Below are 17,466 nucleotides of genomic sequence, written 5' to 3' on the forward strand. Positions count from 1 at the left end.
TCGCACACAAGGCCATTAGAAGCCCTCTCTCCCCATAGAGTTCCTCTCTGGAATTGCCCAGGTGGCGCTTTGTGGAGACCCTGAAGGGGGTCTCATTCGTGGTTGAATCAACCCTGTCACGGTGAGATGGGAAACACGCTTCACCAGCAATAGTGTCGATGGAGAAACGACCTTAATTAGAGCCATCGTCTGGATTTAGGTAAGTAGATTTTTTTTAAAACAGAATTAAACGGGCAATTCGATGCCGTGGCCACCTGGGTGGCAGGTCCAGAATAAATGTGCGCGCAAAGGAAGCCTAGGGAATAGCAGTTTCGTCGCCTCGCGTGGTGACATTAGAGACGTCGCGTCCAGCCCAAGCTTCGCGATCCCGGATTCCCTTCTTTGTAAGGCAACAAACCTGACAGGTCGACCCTCTTTCTAAAGGGTTAACCCGCCTTTCCCGGGCGCTCGGGGCGGGAGTTTGTGGCCCCGGGTACCCTTTCGTGACTCACCCCTTGCAAATGTAAACGCCCGAGTGCGCGGTAGGTCCCGCCGGGGAGGGGGTGGGGGTGTCTCGCCGCGATCCCGACACCTACCTCCGCCACCAGCCCAGACGCCTCCCGCCCCCCCGCGCTCCGGCAGGCGATGCGCACCCCGGGGTGGCCCCGCCGGAGACCGGGAGAGCCTGACGCCCGCGGCCACCGCAGGCGCGGCCTTAAAACAAAAGAGGCGCCCCGGGAGGGTGGGACCCGGACCTCACCCCCTCCCCCCGGCGGTGGCCGCCCGCCCCCTCAGCCCCTACTCTGCGTGTGCGCATGAGCGGAGGCGCCTCCCCCGGTTCCTCCCAAGGCTAAACTTTCTAATTCCCTTCTTTGGGCTCGGGGCTGCGGGGAGAGCGCTCGCACCGCCCGGGCAGGAGGACATAGTGGCTGAGCGCTTTTTCCCCTCCGACCCCCCGCTTCCGTGGGAGCGGCAGGAAATGGAAGGGCCCCTCTCCTCTCTCTGAACAGTTGCTCTCTCTTTTTGTGTTTCTTTCCTCCACCTCTCCAGAAGGGAAGACGGGGAAAGCGGGCAGGCGGCTCGGCGGGTGCGTTCTACCCTCCTTCGCCGTGTCCCCTCGGCTGTGCAGGGACCGGCCATGGGGCTGCTCCAGGTGTTCGCTTTCAGTTTCTTAGGTAATTGCGCCGCGGCGGTGGGGAGAGGAGTGGGCTTGGGAAGAAACCCCACAAGCCGTTGGACCCGGCTTCGCGGGAGCCTGGGGGCGGGGGGCGGGAGAGGGGCTGGGGTGGGAATCGCGCCCCGGGATTAAACGCCAGCGCCCTCCGTGGCGGCTGAGGACTGCGCGCGAGGATTGCCGCGGACCCGCATCCCCGAGGCTGGGTGCCCAGAACTGGGGATCCGCGGCCCCTGCTCGGGCTTTGCACCTTTGGCGTGTTCACCGTGGGTCTCTCCACTGCGGGGGGCGGGGGACAGGCTGCCTGGGATGGGCTGGGGGGCTCGCCGCGGGGGACTCCCCTGGAGCCCTTTTCCCAGCCAAGTGACCAAGCTGAGCACAGGCTTAGTCCTGGGAACTGACTGGGGCCATGTGGCTTCAATTAACCATCGCTGTTTGCCCCCGGATGGCGCCAGAAACAGCTGGGCCGGGTGCTTCCCTGGAATGACGAAGCGTTGAAGCCACTCCAAAGCCACAGGGACTGTTCACTCACCCCTTGCTCGGGAAAGCGGCGTCCCCTGCAAGTCCCACCACCTCGCCCCCAACCGAGCGCCCGGGACCCCCAAGCGTGCACGCACACACATCCGTGACCCCACACTCACAGATCTGGCACGCACACTCACGGTTTCACACTGAGGGTGCACAGGCTGCCGCACGCACGAGGTGTATACACTCACCCACCTACTCGCATGCACATAGGCGGTTCGCCTGTCGCCTCCCCGCACACAGGTCCAGGCACAGGCACGTCAAGGTGGCTGGTCTGCACATCTACCTTTTGTGACCAGAGCTGCTTGCCCGGGACGGATGAGGGTCTCCCGGGAATGATATGGGCTGCTGGACAAATTTGACATCGTGTCTCTTTCCAAACCCTCTCCACGTCCTGGCTTCTCCCGCGCTCATCTTTCCATTGTGCCTCTATTCTGTGCATTCTGCTTTCTTCTGAACCTACTCTCTTCCCGCCCCTGCTTGTTCGTTTCGCTTGGGCTCGCTCCCGGCTTGTGCCCTCCTCCCCACCTCCCCTGTCGCCTGCCCTTTCCACAGCCCTGTGCGGAGCCCAAGTGCGCGCTCAAGAACCCGAATTCAGCTACGGCTGCGCGGAGGGCAGCTGCTACCCTGCCACTGGCGACCTTCTCATCGGCCGAGCACAAAAGCTCTCGGTGACCTCGACGTGCGGGCTGCACAAGCCTGAGCCCTACTGTATTGTCAGCCACCTCCAGGTGAGGGCAGAGATCCCAGCCCTAGGCTTTGCGCGCGCGCGCGCCTCCTCCAGTCCAGATCAGAGGGGCTGGGCGCTGGGGACTCCACATCCTGCCAGCTATCCAGATAGGAAGCGCGGCCAGTCGGGGAGTCCCGGGATTAGATGGGTTGCTCGCCCTTTTTTTGCTCCATCTCCGTTTGCACAGTTGCATCCGCCATACATTTCCTGCCGCCTCCACCGCCCGCATAGTCCCTGTATGGAAAGTCAGGACCGCCCGGACCTGGCCCTGCCCGGGATCCTGACCCCAGGCCTCCAGAAGTCTCCACTGTTGTTGTTTTGTGATCTGTCCTCCTTGGAAATGTGCATAAGAGATAGTCCATCATCTCTTTCTTAGACTGAGTAGTGATCTTGGGTTTTTCCTAAGTCTTGTGCTTGCGGGAGGGGTATTGTAGCACTGACAGATGTCTTGTGAGGTCACTCTAGCCACTGAACCTAATATTTTCTGGTGTGGTGCTGTTCCCATCTATCCTCCAGTAGATACTTTTTCAAATGCCCTGGTTGCCATGGCACCCTGGTAGAGGAGGACCAAAATGAAATTTCAGGGTGTCCTTTCTAAAAGTAGGCCTAGATCTTAGATTTCTAAAGTCCTATTTTTAAAAAGTCCAAACTAATTTTAAAAGAAGACAAAGCATAAGCTACCTAGAATCAGAAGCCTTTTCCTTGATTTTTTTTTTTTTTTTAAGTATGCGGATATTTCTGGCCTCGAAAGCAAGCCAAAGGCGGCCTAGTCTCACATGCAGGGCAAGGGCCAGAGTCAATTGCTATAATTTTGGCCCATCCGCCTACCTGTACACCTGCCCTTTGGGAAAAGGATGATGTCCTATGGTTTGCACCACAGATGCCTTAAAATGGAGTCACTTTTCCAAAGCAGAAAGGGAGCCCATTCTGTAGACCTGATAAATTAAACCAGAGGAATGTGGTCAAGTGGATTCCGCTCATTTGCTTCCAGGTTTATACAGAGATGTCTAGACTGTTTCCTCCTGATTAGAAGGGTGGCTATAATTAACCTTTTTTTTTTTTAAGTTCTGGTAATTGTTCTCCAGTATTAGTTTTCTTGACTACAAGTTAATGAAGGCCGTTGATGTTACCTTTTCTAATATTAGCATGTAAATTTTACCTAAAATATTATGTTAACATTCACCTCAGAGGCGAGGACATCCTGTAAATGAGTCACCAGATTCTGAGACCGGCTTTGACCAGAATGAGAATTGAACTGTTTGTCTTACAGACCAGCCAGAGCTAAACTCTCTGGTTTACGTGATTAGCCGTGAAAGCGTGGAGTGCTCTCTGTAGATACCAGAGCCGAGAGAAAGGGCCTGGGTGTGCACTTTTCTCAAGCATTTAATGGGTCTGAAAACTGAGGCAGGAATCTTAAGTATTTTGTCCAGTATTTGGTCCCATTGCATTCCTGACTTCTGTTCTCTCTCTTTGTCTTAGTACATCTTACTAGTCCCTAAATCCTTTGGGGAGGAAGGTGATAACTAATAGCTAAATAAATACAAACTTAAGAGTCTAGTCCGTGGGTATTGTCCTCCTCACAATATCACCCCTGCTTAAATGTTGTTTGTGAGGTGTATGTGGACCTCTGTGGGTGCCCGTCTTAGTGCATGTTGGCCTTGTGTGAGTTGGTCTGTTTATAGTGGGTTCACCCCGGCAGGTACCCACTTCCCCAATATCCTGAGTAGTTTGTAGATGTCCCCTACAAGCTGCCACCCTTGATTCACTGCTGGGGCAGCACAGAGGCTCAGGAAACTGGTTCTGTATTTCCCAAAGCTTCTTAAATACATTCGCCTAACACTTGGCCTCTGCATTATGTTGGTTTTAGAAAATCAGGCTGCGTGAGTTGTTTTTTTTTTTCCTTTCATTTTTCAGTTTGCTTTAAAGCATGTCAGCAAAAATTTTCTAATACCTCTTCCACATCTCGCTTTAAGTGTAAGCTTCTCTAGCTATTATTCATTGAGATGAAGGCTTAGGCCTAGAAATTTCATTTTGATTCAAGTACTAGCTTGTGGAAACAATGCCTTCTTTTACTTTTGACCTTGAATTTACAAGAGTGGAGGAAGTTTTCAGGAGTAATTCATACTCCATGAGTTAAAAAGTGGAAGGCATATTATATGGCATGTAAGTAATTTGGACACATTCATTGTTCTTGAAGCAAGCAGGTTTGATTTTTGTATTGTGGGCTTGATTTTTGGTGTGTGTGTGTGTGTGTGTGTGTGTGTGTGTGTGTGATTGCTTCCTACACTCATGAAACTAACTTTGCTTTCAGGAGGACAAAAAATGCTTCATATGCAATTCACAAGATCCTTATCATGAGACCCTCAATCCTGACAGTCATCTCATTGAAAATGTGGTCACTACATTTGCTCCAAACCGCCTTAAGATTTGGTGGCAGTCCGAAAATGGTATGTGGTTGGTGTGGGAACAAGTTCTATAGAGTGAGATTGGTCACCTGGAAGGGGCTCGCAGGCTCCTGGGTATTTGTAATCTCGATTGATTTCTCTGCCCTGTAATTATGGTCTTTGGCAGATTTACTGCCTGAAGCACTAACTTCTCATGGTAAAATCTGATCCTCCTTCCTGAAGCATGCACTTTCTATAAGAAAGCAGTCTTTCATGCTGGACCAAAGGGATATTTCCTGGTCCTTCCCCTGAGGGGAGCCTTTTCCGGGGGCAGGGTGTATCGGGAGGATGGGGCCGGGGTGGGGGGAGACCCTGCGCTATTTCAGGCCCTTAATCTTCCCCAAAATAGAGCATCTTTCTTTGGGATCGACCCCAAAAGAAAGGGCAGAATCAGCCCCCACTTCTACCAACACCTTCCTTCCATCTCGAGAAAATTCAGTAATAGTACTGTGAAGCAGCACTAAATCTAAATTTTCAATGACTCTGTCAACATGGATATGACCCCAACTCAATTCCTTTAGTGAGTATGGGAATTCAGCCCTTTTTCCTTCCTTTGCCTTTTGGGTTTGGGTTTAGTAAATTCATTAAACTTGATGTTACTTCACTGGGAAACTAAGCCCAAATTAGTTTTGCATTTGTTTCAAACTTGAAGACTGAACTTTAGGAAATAAAGGTAGAGTTCTTGTGTCTCTTAATTAACAGTGGATCATTAGATCTTTCAAAAGAGTATGAGAATTTTGGCTGTCAAAGAAGTGAACCTAGGGATGGTCATAGAAAGCATCGACTGTGCAAGATCTTTTTATTATATGCCCTACACCTGGGACATTTTCAGATGTTTGCCGTCATTTAACATTCTGTAAAGAGGAACTCCCTTAATAGACTTCTTTGTCATTAATTATGAAGTTATACATGCTTTCTAGAAAACTGTTGGTTTCTAGGGAGGATTGATTATTGGTCAGCCATGGGACTGCATCGGTTACCAGACTGAGACAGGCTGGTCCTTAGAAAGCATGTAGATTAGAGCCTTATCAATTCTTTTAGGAGGTTATCTTGGTTCAGTGTGAAGGAGAAGGTTCTATAAATCTGTACCTAAGTCACAGAGGACTTCTGAAATAGCATAGAGCTTATTCCAAACAGGGAGCGGGAGCATGTCCTGACTGCCCACATTCTTCCAGTGAAATGAAAAGACAATTAGAAGGATGCCTCTAAAAAAATTAAAAGTAAAAAAAAGGATGCCTCAACATTAGTATCAAGTTGATAGACAGTAAAGTTGTTCATCATGTGCTGTCATTCTAGAGAACGGTTTTTCTTGGTTATGTCAGGACTTCATCAATTTCTGCAACTTTGAATTTGTTGGACGAGAGAGTCCCAAATGTCAGAAGGAAGGGATCTTCAAGTAGAGGGGCTTGTGTTGTCTGTCACAAGAGATCAGATGATGTTGGGCTGGAGTTTGGTCTTCCGAAAGTCAGACTGATGAGTACTGTCCCCTCCGTGTTGTCTGATAACTCACCGTTGGGGATGTTCTTTATGGATGTGAGTTTATCCATTTTCTGTGGGTTTTGTCCAGTGTCCTGGTGGCATTAAATTATCGGTGCTCAGGCATAGAAACAGGGTTGGCGTGTACAGCTACTTTTCACTTACCCTTCCTAACGATCTATTTCTAGGTCGGACAGAAGTCAAATACTCTGTAGAAGAATGATCTGGTTTCTTTTCTCTGTGGATTTTTCTTCCCATACTGAAACACACATGCGCGGGCGCTCGTGTGCGCGCACGCACGCGCGCGCACACACACACACACACACACACAAACTTTACTGCTTTTATCAGGTTATAAATCTAAAGTGGAATGTGCTTTTAGTGTACCCATTGTAGCATATTTTCTTCCATTGCAGAAATGGTACTGGTCCTGTTGGTACTTTACGTTATCTTTTGTTATCTCTTCATTTTGAACAAATCTTGCAGGTTTTTAAAAGCCTGGGAGAGAAGAGCTGCGTAGTTGCTTAGCTAACATTTCACTCAGAAATGTCCAGAGTAGGTTTATAAGACGGTTCTTTTTAATAAGTTAGATAAGGTTAGTTAGTATGATTATAATGTTTTTCTTTAACATTCCAACTAACTCATATCCGTTTCAGTGACCACCCCCCCACCCCCCACAATTGCCTTGGCGGTTTTCCAGTGGGAGAGTTTATTTCAAAAGTCCTACTGATTTCCTGAAACTACACCAGCCTGTGACATGATTCATTCTGACACATTCCTGTCTTCCTGCAGTTAAGACTTCTTAGGCTCTAGAAGGTGGACCCCCAAAGTGCTCTCAAGCACAGGAAACGGGGGAAATGCTCTCCTTTAGCAAACAGGTGGGCTTGAGGGCCCAAGATGAGAGAGGGGGTCCTTTCTATCTCTGGAATTCCAGTGGTCTTTTCTGTGTGGCGGGACTGACCGACCCTCAGGGGACTCAGGGGACGGCGCAAAGGCTCATTTGTTTGTTCAGGCTTTCCCCTGAAAGGGAAGACGCTAGTATTTGTTCTGGGCTAGTTTATTTATTTGGCTGATTCTTTGTCTCTGGCATTGTTTTTCGGTTGTGGCGATGCATCCAAAGGCTTCCCCATCAGGGATACCTCTTTCTAAATGGGAGTATAAGTAACAGACGCGGTAGGCTCTGATTTTCTTTGCTGCTGCATAAAAAAAGGAATATTTGTGTCCCCCCACCCCACCCCGCCAGGAGGATTAAGTCCCCTGCTTTAGGCTGCAAACTGAACCCCTGCTGTGCACAGGAAGCGGACCCCTTCCTTCCCCCTTGGAGAGTCCCTTGGCTTAGATTTGGGAAGATGTTTTACTTTGTCCTAAGCAGAAGCTGTCTGTCTTGACAGCAACTCCAGGCTTCCCGCCAGGTGTCTTGTTCCGGTGAGCAGAGTCCATATGTGGAGCTCCAGAATGAGTTGAGGAAAACTGAAAGTTCATTCTGGCCCGGGCCTCCCCGCCTAAGCCAAGACCAAGGGGTCTTGTCTTCAGCCTCACTGTCAGATAGAGCGCCGAGAGGGGTTCTGTGCGGGGCGTAAAGAGAATTCAAGAAAAATACTCCCGACCGTTCACAGATGTTCCTGTTTTCCTTACTATTTCCTTTTTGAATTTTGAAAAAATCTCCTATAGGCGTGGAAAACGTAACTATCCAACTGGATCTGGAAGCAGAATTCCATTTTACTCATCTCATAATGACTTTCAAGGTAAGGAATTCATAACTTTCTTGCAAATGACACGTTGAGAGCGCTGTGTAATTCCCTTTTCGGTATGGGATGTCTGTTGTGAGTTGGCCTCAGTGGGAACTTAAATATTATTGTTGCCATAAATTGGGATAATTGATCAGCTTTTTAAAGATGGACGTGAATAACCATGTTTAACAAATACTCAATCTTCGTGGCAAGAAGGAGAGAGAGAGCCACTATTCTAAGGTAATTCAACTGTAAACTTTTAATTAGATCTCGTTTTATTTCCCCACGGAGAGAGGCAGCTTTGACTCTCTCCCAAACCACAATAAAACATCTGGAGAGTAAATCCCTGATCCCTTGTGTTGATGTTTTAATGCTGAGCTTGGTAACTGAAAAGGAAGTATATTATCTTTAGTTTTCAAGGTTTTGCAAAATTTGTGGGAACAGTTTTACAGTTCCTTAAGAAATGTGTATGCCTTCTTAAATGTGCATTTTTCGCATCCTTTTTCTTTTAGAGATGTAAAATGACTCCAGGGCTAGGGAATTTCTCTGTACAAAGTCCCTTTGTTTCTTCATAAGCAGCTGCCTGGAAATGACCGACTTCACATGGCTTAAAGTACATGTTGATGCACATAAAACCCATAATTTACTTATGGCTTCTCAGATTAAAATCACTTTTGAGTGGGCTTGGGTTGGAGTTGGGGGCCTTATCTGTACCCCGTCAGGTTAGCAAAAGGTGCCAGGGAAAGATTTAGCATGTGGGCAGGTAGCCACGAAAGTCCCACCGTGTCCTCCACCAAAGCCTGGGAGGCCAAGAGCACAGGTGGGCGTGGAAGTCCGAATATGACAGGAAGGATGTAGACTGCTGGTTCCCAGGCCTGAGCCCCTCTCCTCAGTCCCCCGCCCAGAAGTGCTGTTGCTGCTGGGGAGGAAGGTTTATACTGTGACATCGGATACTGGCGGAGAGGGTAGGGGGCTTTCCCTAGGCAACTCGACACTATGCCCCCTCCCGTCATTGACCATGCCCTCTGCTTGGTGGTTAGAAGCAAAACTCAACCACGCATGAGGATGTTGCCTTCATGTTATGTGACACCTAAAAATACACAAAACTATCATTATTCGTGTTGATGGTCCTAGCTTTTCCTTTGGAAAGGGCGTCTGTTCACATACGTGGGAAGTTCTGAGTTTGCTTACATCCAAGTCCTTTGGGTACACACTCTGTCATTACTCATCCAGCTGAGTACAGTGGGCCATCGATGAAATTCTGCACACAAATGCTGAAGATAAAACAGGAGGCAGGGGGACTGAACTCAGACGAGAAGAATAGGTACAGGTTGTCAGACTGTAGTTAGTGAGAGAGAATTCAACCTCTGGGCTTTAGATCCTGTGCAAAAAGCAACATCTATGGGGTTGGACAGACTTGGAGATAAATCCCCATCCTGCCCCTTATTGGCACATGTGGCCAGAACTTTGGCTTCCTCTTTGGAAGGGAGAGTGGGAAGAATAAGGTCACCTACATTCGAGGGCCGTGTGACCTTGCCCTCTGCTCTGGAATAGGCATAATCTTGCCACCTGGCACATAAGGGGAATATGATCGCTCTTCTCTCTGCTGATGCTTGGCAGGTAGTGATTGCTCTACAAATATTTACTGAATGAATACATGCATAAAGGAATTCAACTGTCTTCTGTTTGTAAGAAACTGCCCCGGGGGGTGAACGACACTTGCAGATAGCTTACATCACGAATGTGCTAAGAGCTCTAGCAGAAGTTCAGACGATGTGCGGTAGGAGCACCGAGGACGGGGAGAGTAATCTTAGCCTGGGATAAAGCAGAAAGCTTCATCAGGAGCGGTCTGGGACTGTGTGTGACCTGGGCCAGGAAGGGTGAGCAGGATCTCAGTGGGAGGAGGTGGAAGAAAAGCCGTTCTTGGCAGAGGAAACCGTCTGAGAGCAAAGCTCTGGTGGTGGACAGTTCAGGCAGAGTTTGTTCAGCGTAGATTAGCCTTGAGCTCAGGGCAGTGAGGGGGAAAGGGAAGTAAGGTTACATACAATCAGAAAAGTCCCCGGCTCCTGGCTGAGGGGTGTTAATTATATAGGAAACAGGGAGCCACTGACAAGGAAATGAGACTGGATTTCAGGAAGATGGCCAAGGCGAAATACAGAGGAGGGCGTGGGACAGTGAGAACTGACGGTGCGTGGGGAGGCCCTTGTTGAGGTCTGTGCTAACGGGGGGCTCACCTGAGAGGGTGCTGGTGTTAATGCAGAGCCGGGCCTGATTCTCAAGTAGGAGGGAACCACCCCAGCAACCCAGGCGTCCTGGAAGTATTACCAGAAAAGCTTTTGCAAATCACGTATATGCCCTTGCTGCCAGCTCTGTTACCTGCCACTGATAATGCCTTTGAGAATCATTGCCCACTTTCCATGGGAGTCGTCAGTTGGACCCTCTGGGATCAAAGGTTCAGCCACGGGGGCGCCTGGGTGGCTCAGTGGGTTAAGCGTCCAACTTTGGCTGGTTAAGCGTCATGATCTCACGGCTCATGAGTTGGAGCCCCGCGTCGGGCTCTGTGCGGACAGTTCGGAGCCTGGAGCCTGCTTCAGAATCTGTGTCTCCCTCTCTGTCCATCCCCTGCTTGCACTCTGCCTCCCTCTCCCTCTCTCAAAAATAAATAAACATTAAAAATTAAAAAAAAAAAAAAAAGTTCAGCCCCGAATCGGGGGAAGATGAGAAGCAGAGCAGTGGAAGGGAGAGCAGGAATGGGGTGAATCCAAGATCACTTGGATGTCCAAGCTGAGCAAGCGGGAGGGTGGTGATAGAGTGACAGTAGCGAGACGGGGGGGGGGGGGGGGGGTTGGGAGTTGTGAAGAACACCACCCGTGGAGTGGCCGTGGAGATGGCTGCTTGCTAAGTGGACTGGGTTTTCATGGGCTAGTGAAGCTCATGTAACGTATACATGGTTTGCTTTTGTAGGCAGCCAGATGTTTCCAGAATCGTAGCACTTCTGCTTAGTAGACGTTCAGAGGTGGCAGGGCGCTTGGGTGCCTCAGTTGGTTGAGCACCTGACTTTGGCTCAGGTCATGATCTCGCGGTTAGTGAGTTCGAGCCCCGGGTCGGGCTCACTGCTGTCAGCACAAAGCCTGTTTGGGATCCTCTGTCTTCTCTCTCTCTGCCTCTACCCCGCTCGCACTCGCTCTCTCTCTCAAAAATAAATAACGTTAAAAAAAAATTAAAGGGGCACCTGGGTGGCTCAGTCAGTTAAGCGTCGGACTTCAGCTCAGGTCACGATCTCCCATTTCGTGAGTTCAAGCCCCGTGTCGGGCTCTGGGCTGACAGCTCAGAGCCTAGAGCCTGCTTCGGATTCTGTGTCTTCCCTTCTCTCTGCACCTCCCCTGCTCAAACTCTGTCTCCTTCTCTCTCTCTTTCTCTCTCAAAAATAAATAAACATTAAAAAAATTATAAAAAATTAAAATAAACAAACGTTAAAAAAATCAGAGGTGGCCATGCACCAGTATAAGTCCTGAGCACGTTGGAGACTCAGGGAAGAGTGGGAAGGGCCTCCATTCTCTACATAGAAGTGTTGTCCTGGTTTCCAACAGCTCTGGAAATCCATAGGAAATTGGATAATTCTTCAGTGACCCTTTGGGACTCAGGAGTTTCCAGAAGGGAGGGAGAGAAAGCACAGCCAGAACTGCCTGTAAGGCTTTTCCTCTCTGCTCCCTTGTGACACAGAGACATTAGGCTAGTCTGTCCCCAGATGTCACCACCCAGGAGGCAGGTCTCATGGTGAGTTTGTCTTGGCTGACTTAGTGATTAGGGTTTTTTTTCCCCCCTTACTTTCAAATTCTTCATCTCATGCTCTGGAGTTTAATAAAGTATCCTTTTCTTCTATTCCTGAATAAGTAAAAAAGTAAAAATTCAAGTACCTAGTAAGTAAGTCAAAGAGTCTGTCAAAACGTGACCTTTCATTTTCTTAACCCTTGTCTCCTTTTTGTTTTTTTAACGTTTATTTATTTTTGAAGGAGAGAGAGAGAGACAGAGCATGAGCTAGGGAGGGGCAGAGACAGAGGGAGACACAGAATCCAAAGCAGGCACCAGGCTCTGAGCTGTCAGCACAGAGCCCGACACAGGGCTCAAACTCACGAACCGGGAGATCATGACCTGAGCTGAAGTCGGACGCTTATCCAGCTGAGCCACGCAGGCGCCCCACCCTTGTCTCCTTTTATCAGTGAAGAAGACCATCAGGATTATTAAGGAAGGCAAAGTATGTCTGGGGATATACGAGTTTCACCATTAGTGATCACCCCGATTTCTCTCCAACATTGGTTTTAACTCGGAGGTGAGCATGTGTCCGGGATGGGTTTGTTCAGCCGGCTCACCTGGCCTGTTCTCCCTCCACCATAATGTGCCATCCATCTCCCAGGTGCACGTACCCCCTTCTGTGGCATCGAGGCCTGTGCCCAATGGTAGTGCTCATTCTGCTTCATCTCTTATTTCCAGCTCACCCCCTCCACCACACCCTCCGAAATCTCTGTCCTGCCTGTTTCCAGGATTCTTGTCTTTTTACTCTTTCCTCTCTGACTTCCATTTGTCAGCCTGCTATTATGCTATGAGCCAGTGAGGCAGAAAGATGGGTTTGGGCCAAGTTCAACGTGGACTGGGATCTAAGCTCTGCCTTTAGGTAGCAGGTCAGTTAAGGTGTCTGAGCCTCTTTCCTCTACTGTAGGAAAAGTGTGTCGTGAGGGTATATTAGTCTCCGAGGGTGGCCATAACAAAGCACCACAGACTCAGTGGCTTAAACAACAGAAATGTATTGTCTCATGGCTCTGGAGGCTTGATGTCTAAGACTGAACTGTGGGCAGAGTTGGTTTCTCCTGTGGCCTCAGTCTTTCCTTGGTGTGTAGATGGCTGTCTTTATCTTCACATGGTCTTGTCTTGTACATTTCCATCTCCTAATTCCTTCTCCTTAGGAGGACACCAGTCGCATGGGATTTGGGTGGACTCTAAGCCCTCATTTTACTTTTTTTTTTTAATATTTTTTTTTACATTTATTCATTTTTGAGAGACAGAGCACGAGCGGGGGAGGGGCAGAGAGAGAGAGGGAGACACAGAATGAGAAGCAGGCTCCAGGCTCTGAGCTGTCCGCACAGAGTCCAATGCGGGGCTTGAACTCACGAGCTGTGAGATCATGACCTGAGCCAAAGTCGGACGGCTAACCGACTGAGCCACCCAGGCGCCCCTCATTTTACTTTAATTAATCCTTCAGAGAGCCTGTCTCCAAATATAATCACATTCTGAGATCTTGGGGGTTAGGTCTTCAACATAAGAAGTTGGGGGGCCGCCGTTCGGCCCATAACAGAAGGTTATGACATAATGGAATTAAAGCTCCAGGCACCACTCTCCTTCTTTGTCTAGTCCTGTGTGGATGCATTTTCTGGAGCAATGATTGCAGCTCCTTCATCTTGCCCTTTGCTCTCTGGGAGGACATTCTACCCTCTATATTTGGAGGTGTCAAGTGTTTTATGCCAACAGTGATTTCCAGATCCACGGTTCAAGCTCCGTTCACGCAGCTGGGTGCCAGACCACTGTTTCCAGTTGTCTGTCCAGTGGGTGTCCCCTCACATGTAGCTAGTCCAAAACCAAATGGCTTCTTTCTCTTCTGTGGCTTTGCTCTTAACCACAGTTGCCCCCGCTACTCAAACTCAAGCACCCGTGGTTCTTTCCTCTCCGTCCCTTTCCACTGAAACCAAATTGATCGCCAAGTGCAATTCTTTATATTTGGCTAAATTCACTAAGTTTTCAGACGGTTGATTGCATCCTTTCCATCCACCCATACTGTAATGCTTGAGTTAAGACCTTCGTCTTTTTTTTCTGTCTCTCAGTTGGTTTCCTTGTCTCTTGTTTTTTGTTTGGTTTTGTTTTGTTTTTCCATGTCTGATAGCTGTGCCACGGGGTTATTTTTCTGACGTGTAGTCTGATCATTTCATTCTGCCCACTTAAGTCTTCTGGTGTTCCCCTTTCATGGTGTAAAAATAAAGGAAACCCCTTAGCGTGGCGAGCAAATTCCTTACTTCCCTGCCCTAGTCAACCTCTTCTGTCATGTGTAGCCACCTTCACTCCCTGCCTGGAAAACACCTACCCTTTTAGGATCCAGTCTGATGCCGTCTTCTCTCTGAAGCATTCCCTGGCTTGTGTGTGTGTGTGTGTGTGTGTGTGTGTGTGTGTGTGTGTGTAGGTGGTAAAATGTACCTAACACAAAATTTGCCATTTTAACCATTTTTAAGTATCCAATTCAGTAGCATTAGGTGTATATGTTGCACAGTGTTGTGCAACCACTTCCACTATCTGTTTCCAGAACATTTTCATCACTCCAGATACAAACTCTACCCTACTCTACTCTACTCTATTAAGCAATAACTCCCCGTTGGCCCCTCCCCCCCCGCCGGTAACCTTTAACTTACTTGTTGTCTCTATGTGCTTTCCTATTCAAGACATTTCCTTGTAAGTGGAATCCTATACTGTCTTTCCTTTTGTCTGGCTTCTTTCACTTAGTGAAATGTCTTTAGGGTTTATCCATGACGTAGGAAGGACTAGAATTTCTTTTTTACGGCTGAGTAATATCCTTTCGTATGTGTATACCATGTTTGGCTTATCCATTCATCTTTGATGGATACTTGGGTTGTTTCTGCCTTTTGGCCATTGTGAATTGTGCTGCTACGAACATTCGTGTACAAGCACCCATCTGAGTCCCTGTTTTCAGTTCTTGGGGTGATGGAATAGCCAGGAGTGGAATTATAGGTTTCCCCAGCTTCTTGAGTTAGTCATTCCTTCCTCTCGTTTTCCCTGAGCGCACTGCATGAGGCTCTACTCTGGTGTTTCGTGTTGTAAATGATTTATACCTATATCTACACTTCATTGGGCCGTCTACGGCATGTGGACCACCGCGCGGTAGTGAGCAGGTGTCTGTGTGCAACTGCTGAATGAATGAAGACCAAACGCTCAAACTAGCCAATCCAATTATGGGTGGTGACTGACTAGACCAAAGCTTGTTTACTGTAGGGTCCTGGTTACAATCCACTCCTAAAGAGAAACAGTTTACTAATCTCTCTCAGGGTGGGAGAAAGCGCAACATTTCAAGGCTAGACCCTTTCCTACAGGAGGAGTCTCCATGGAACAGCCTGAAGTATTTGAAATCCAGCCACAGTCTGAAATACCAACCCCACGCTGTCAGCATTTGTGCTGCACAGTGGAGTGATACCTTTGTCTGAGATTTCTTGAGAAATGCAGATCACCAATGCAAAACATCAAATGAGCCTTTTCTGCCCTGCCTTTAGACATTCCGTCCGGCCGCGATGCTGATAGAACGATCGTCTGACTTCGGGAAAACCTGGGGTGTGTACAGATACTTTGCCTATGACTGTGAGGGCTCATTTCCAGGCATTTCAACTGGCCCCATGAAAAAAGTGGATGATATAATCTGTGATTCCCGCTATTCTGACATTGAACCCTCGACGGAAGGAGAGGTCTGTTTGCTGTTTTCGTTTTACATTCTATTTACAAATCCTTTTTGATCATTGCAAAAATACCCATTACTCTTCTGTCTATTTTTAGGTGATATTTCGTGCTTTAGATCCCGCGTTCAGAATAGAGGATCCTTATAGTCCGAGGATACAGAGTAAGCTTGTTTTCACATAACAGCTTTGATGGAACACCGCAATCACGGAAGAACTCTTACCCAGAGCACTGCTACACAGAATCTAAATATTCAGTGCTAAATCCACCGTCTTTATTTCCTTTTTTTCTTTGCAGTACCCAATCAGAGGCTCTTGAAATTGGCAGGAATCAAAAAGGTTTATGTCCTAAGTACTCAAACAATTATGCTCGTCATAATATCTTATTTATTTTATTGCTCAGTATAATATATATTATATATATATATATATACACACACACTATATTATATACTATACTATATATTATATATGTGTACTCTATATATACATATACACGTATATGTATATATGTATGTATATATATATAGAATGTACATACATGTACATATGCATGTATATGTATATATAAAATACATATAAACTAGGGTATAGATTAAGCTGTTGTAACAAAGGGTCCCCCCAAAAATACAGTGGTCAAATAACATAGAAGTTTATTTCTCTCTTAGGAAATCATCCAGAGGGATGATACAAGTAGACCTACTTGTATAAAATACAGGATGACGCCCAGTTAAATCTGAATTGAAGATAAATAGCAAGTTATTTTTTAGTATAACCGTATCCCACGTAATGCTTGTGACTACTACAAGGATATCCCATGTAATACTTGGGTTGGTGTAACTATGTCCCATGTGACATATTTGGGATAGACTTTACTAAAAACACTGTTAACTATTTATCTGAAATTCAAATTTAACTGAGCATCTTGTATTTTTATTGCTAAATCTGGCGACCTTAGCAACCCAGTTCCCTTCTGTCTTAGAGTCATTATCCACATGGTTGGGGCTGGACGAACCCTACCACGTTATTGTCCCAACCTAAAAGATGGGAGGAAGAGAGGGGCAAGCAACATGGAAACTGTACGTGGCCCCTATCCATATCCCATTGGCCAAAATTAGCCACATGACCCTACCTCAAGGCACACTGGGAAACCTCTAGGTAGGCGGCCATGTGCCCTCTCACACTCTTGCCTAAGGTTCTTACCATCAAAGGAAGAAAAGAGAGTTCTGGGGGAGAATCCGAAGTCTCAGCCATGCTCCATATGCTGAGTAAGGTGGCGGTTGTCATTTCCATTTAACAGATAAGCAAACTGAGGCTCAGAGAGTTAGAATAACATGCATGTGGTGACATGACCATTTAGTGTCAGGCAGGTCCTGAAGCCATACGTTAGGATTCTAAATTTAGAGTTCTTTCCAGCATTTAACAACCATACTTCTGCTGTTAAAAAATTACATTTCGATCATCTTCAGAGGCAAAATGTGAACTACTTAAAAGAGTTCAGAGTCCGACAGACCTGGGTTTAAATCCCATTTCTAGCATATCCTAGCTCTGTGACATGGGGCAAATAACCTGCTTAAACCTGGTTATAGTTGGGTTTTTTTTAGCCTCTGTTTTTTCATCTGTCAGTGGAGATAGTAATGGTGACCTGAGGGTCATTATGGAGGGAAAAGGAGTTCTGTAAACGACTTTCCAACGTGCCTGACACACGGAAAGTGTTCAGTGAGTCAAAGAAGCTGCTGTTGATGACGGTGCCATCAGCCACGGCCTGGGTCTCACCGTGGACCCAGTCCCCTTCCTCAGAGTGAAGGGATGAGACTCTCTCTCCTGCGGATAAGGTGTAGTCCGCCGAGCAGAGAGGCAGGACCGATTCTTGGTGCTCCTTCCTCACTGAGGATGGCCTTGTTTG

General features: G+C 47.6%; 1 protein-coding gene across 1 annotated transcript in view; it reads left to right on the top strand.

The window, feature by feature from the left end:
• The first annotated feature begins 839 nt into the window (after positions 1 to 839).
• The window catches only part of LAMB1 (laminin subunit beta 1), a 74,362-nt gene continuing 57,735 nt past the window's right edge, over positions 840 to 17,466 (top strand). The window contains exons 1-6 of the mRNA XM_049641327.1: positions 840 to 1,154; positions 2,234 to 2,409; positions 4,720 to 4,855; positions 8,000 to 8,073; positions 15,384 to 15,572; positions 15,661 to 15,724. Of these exons, the coding sequence (XP_049497284.1) occupies positions 1,118 to 1,154; positions 2,234 to 2,409; positions 4,720 to 4,855; positions 8,000 to 8,073; positions 15,384 to 15,572; positions 15,661 to 15,724 (676 nt within the window). The 5' untranslated portion in view covers positions 840 to 1,117. The remainder of the gene's footprint in view (positions 1,155 to 2,233; positions 2,410 to 4,719; positions 4,856 to 7,999; positions 8,074 to 15,383; positions 15,573 to 15,660; positions 15,725 to 17,466) is intronic.

This window comes from Panthera uncia, chromosome A2, assembly GCF_023721935.1.
Source record: "Panthera uncia isolate 11264 chromosome A2, Puncia_PCG_1.0, whole genome shotgun sequence".
Lineage (NCBI taxonomy): Eukaryota > Metazoa > Chordata > Mammalia > Carnivora > Felidae > Panthera > Panthera uncia.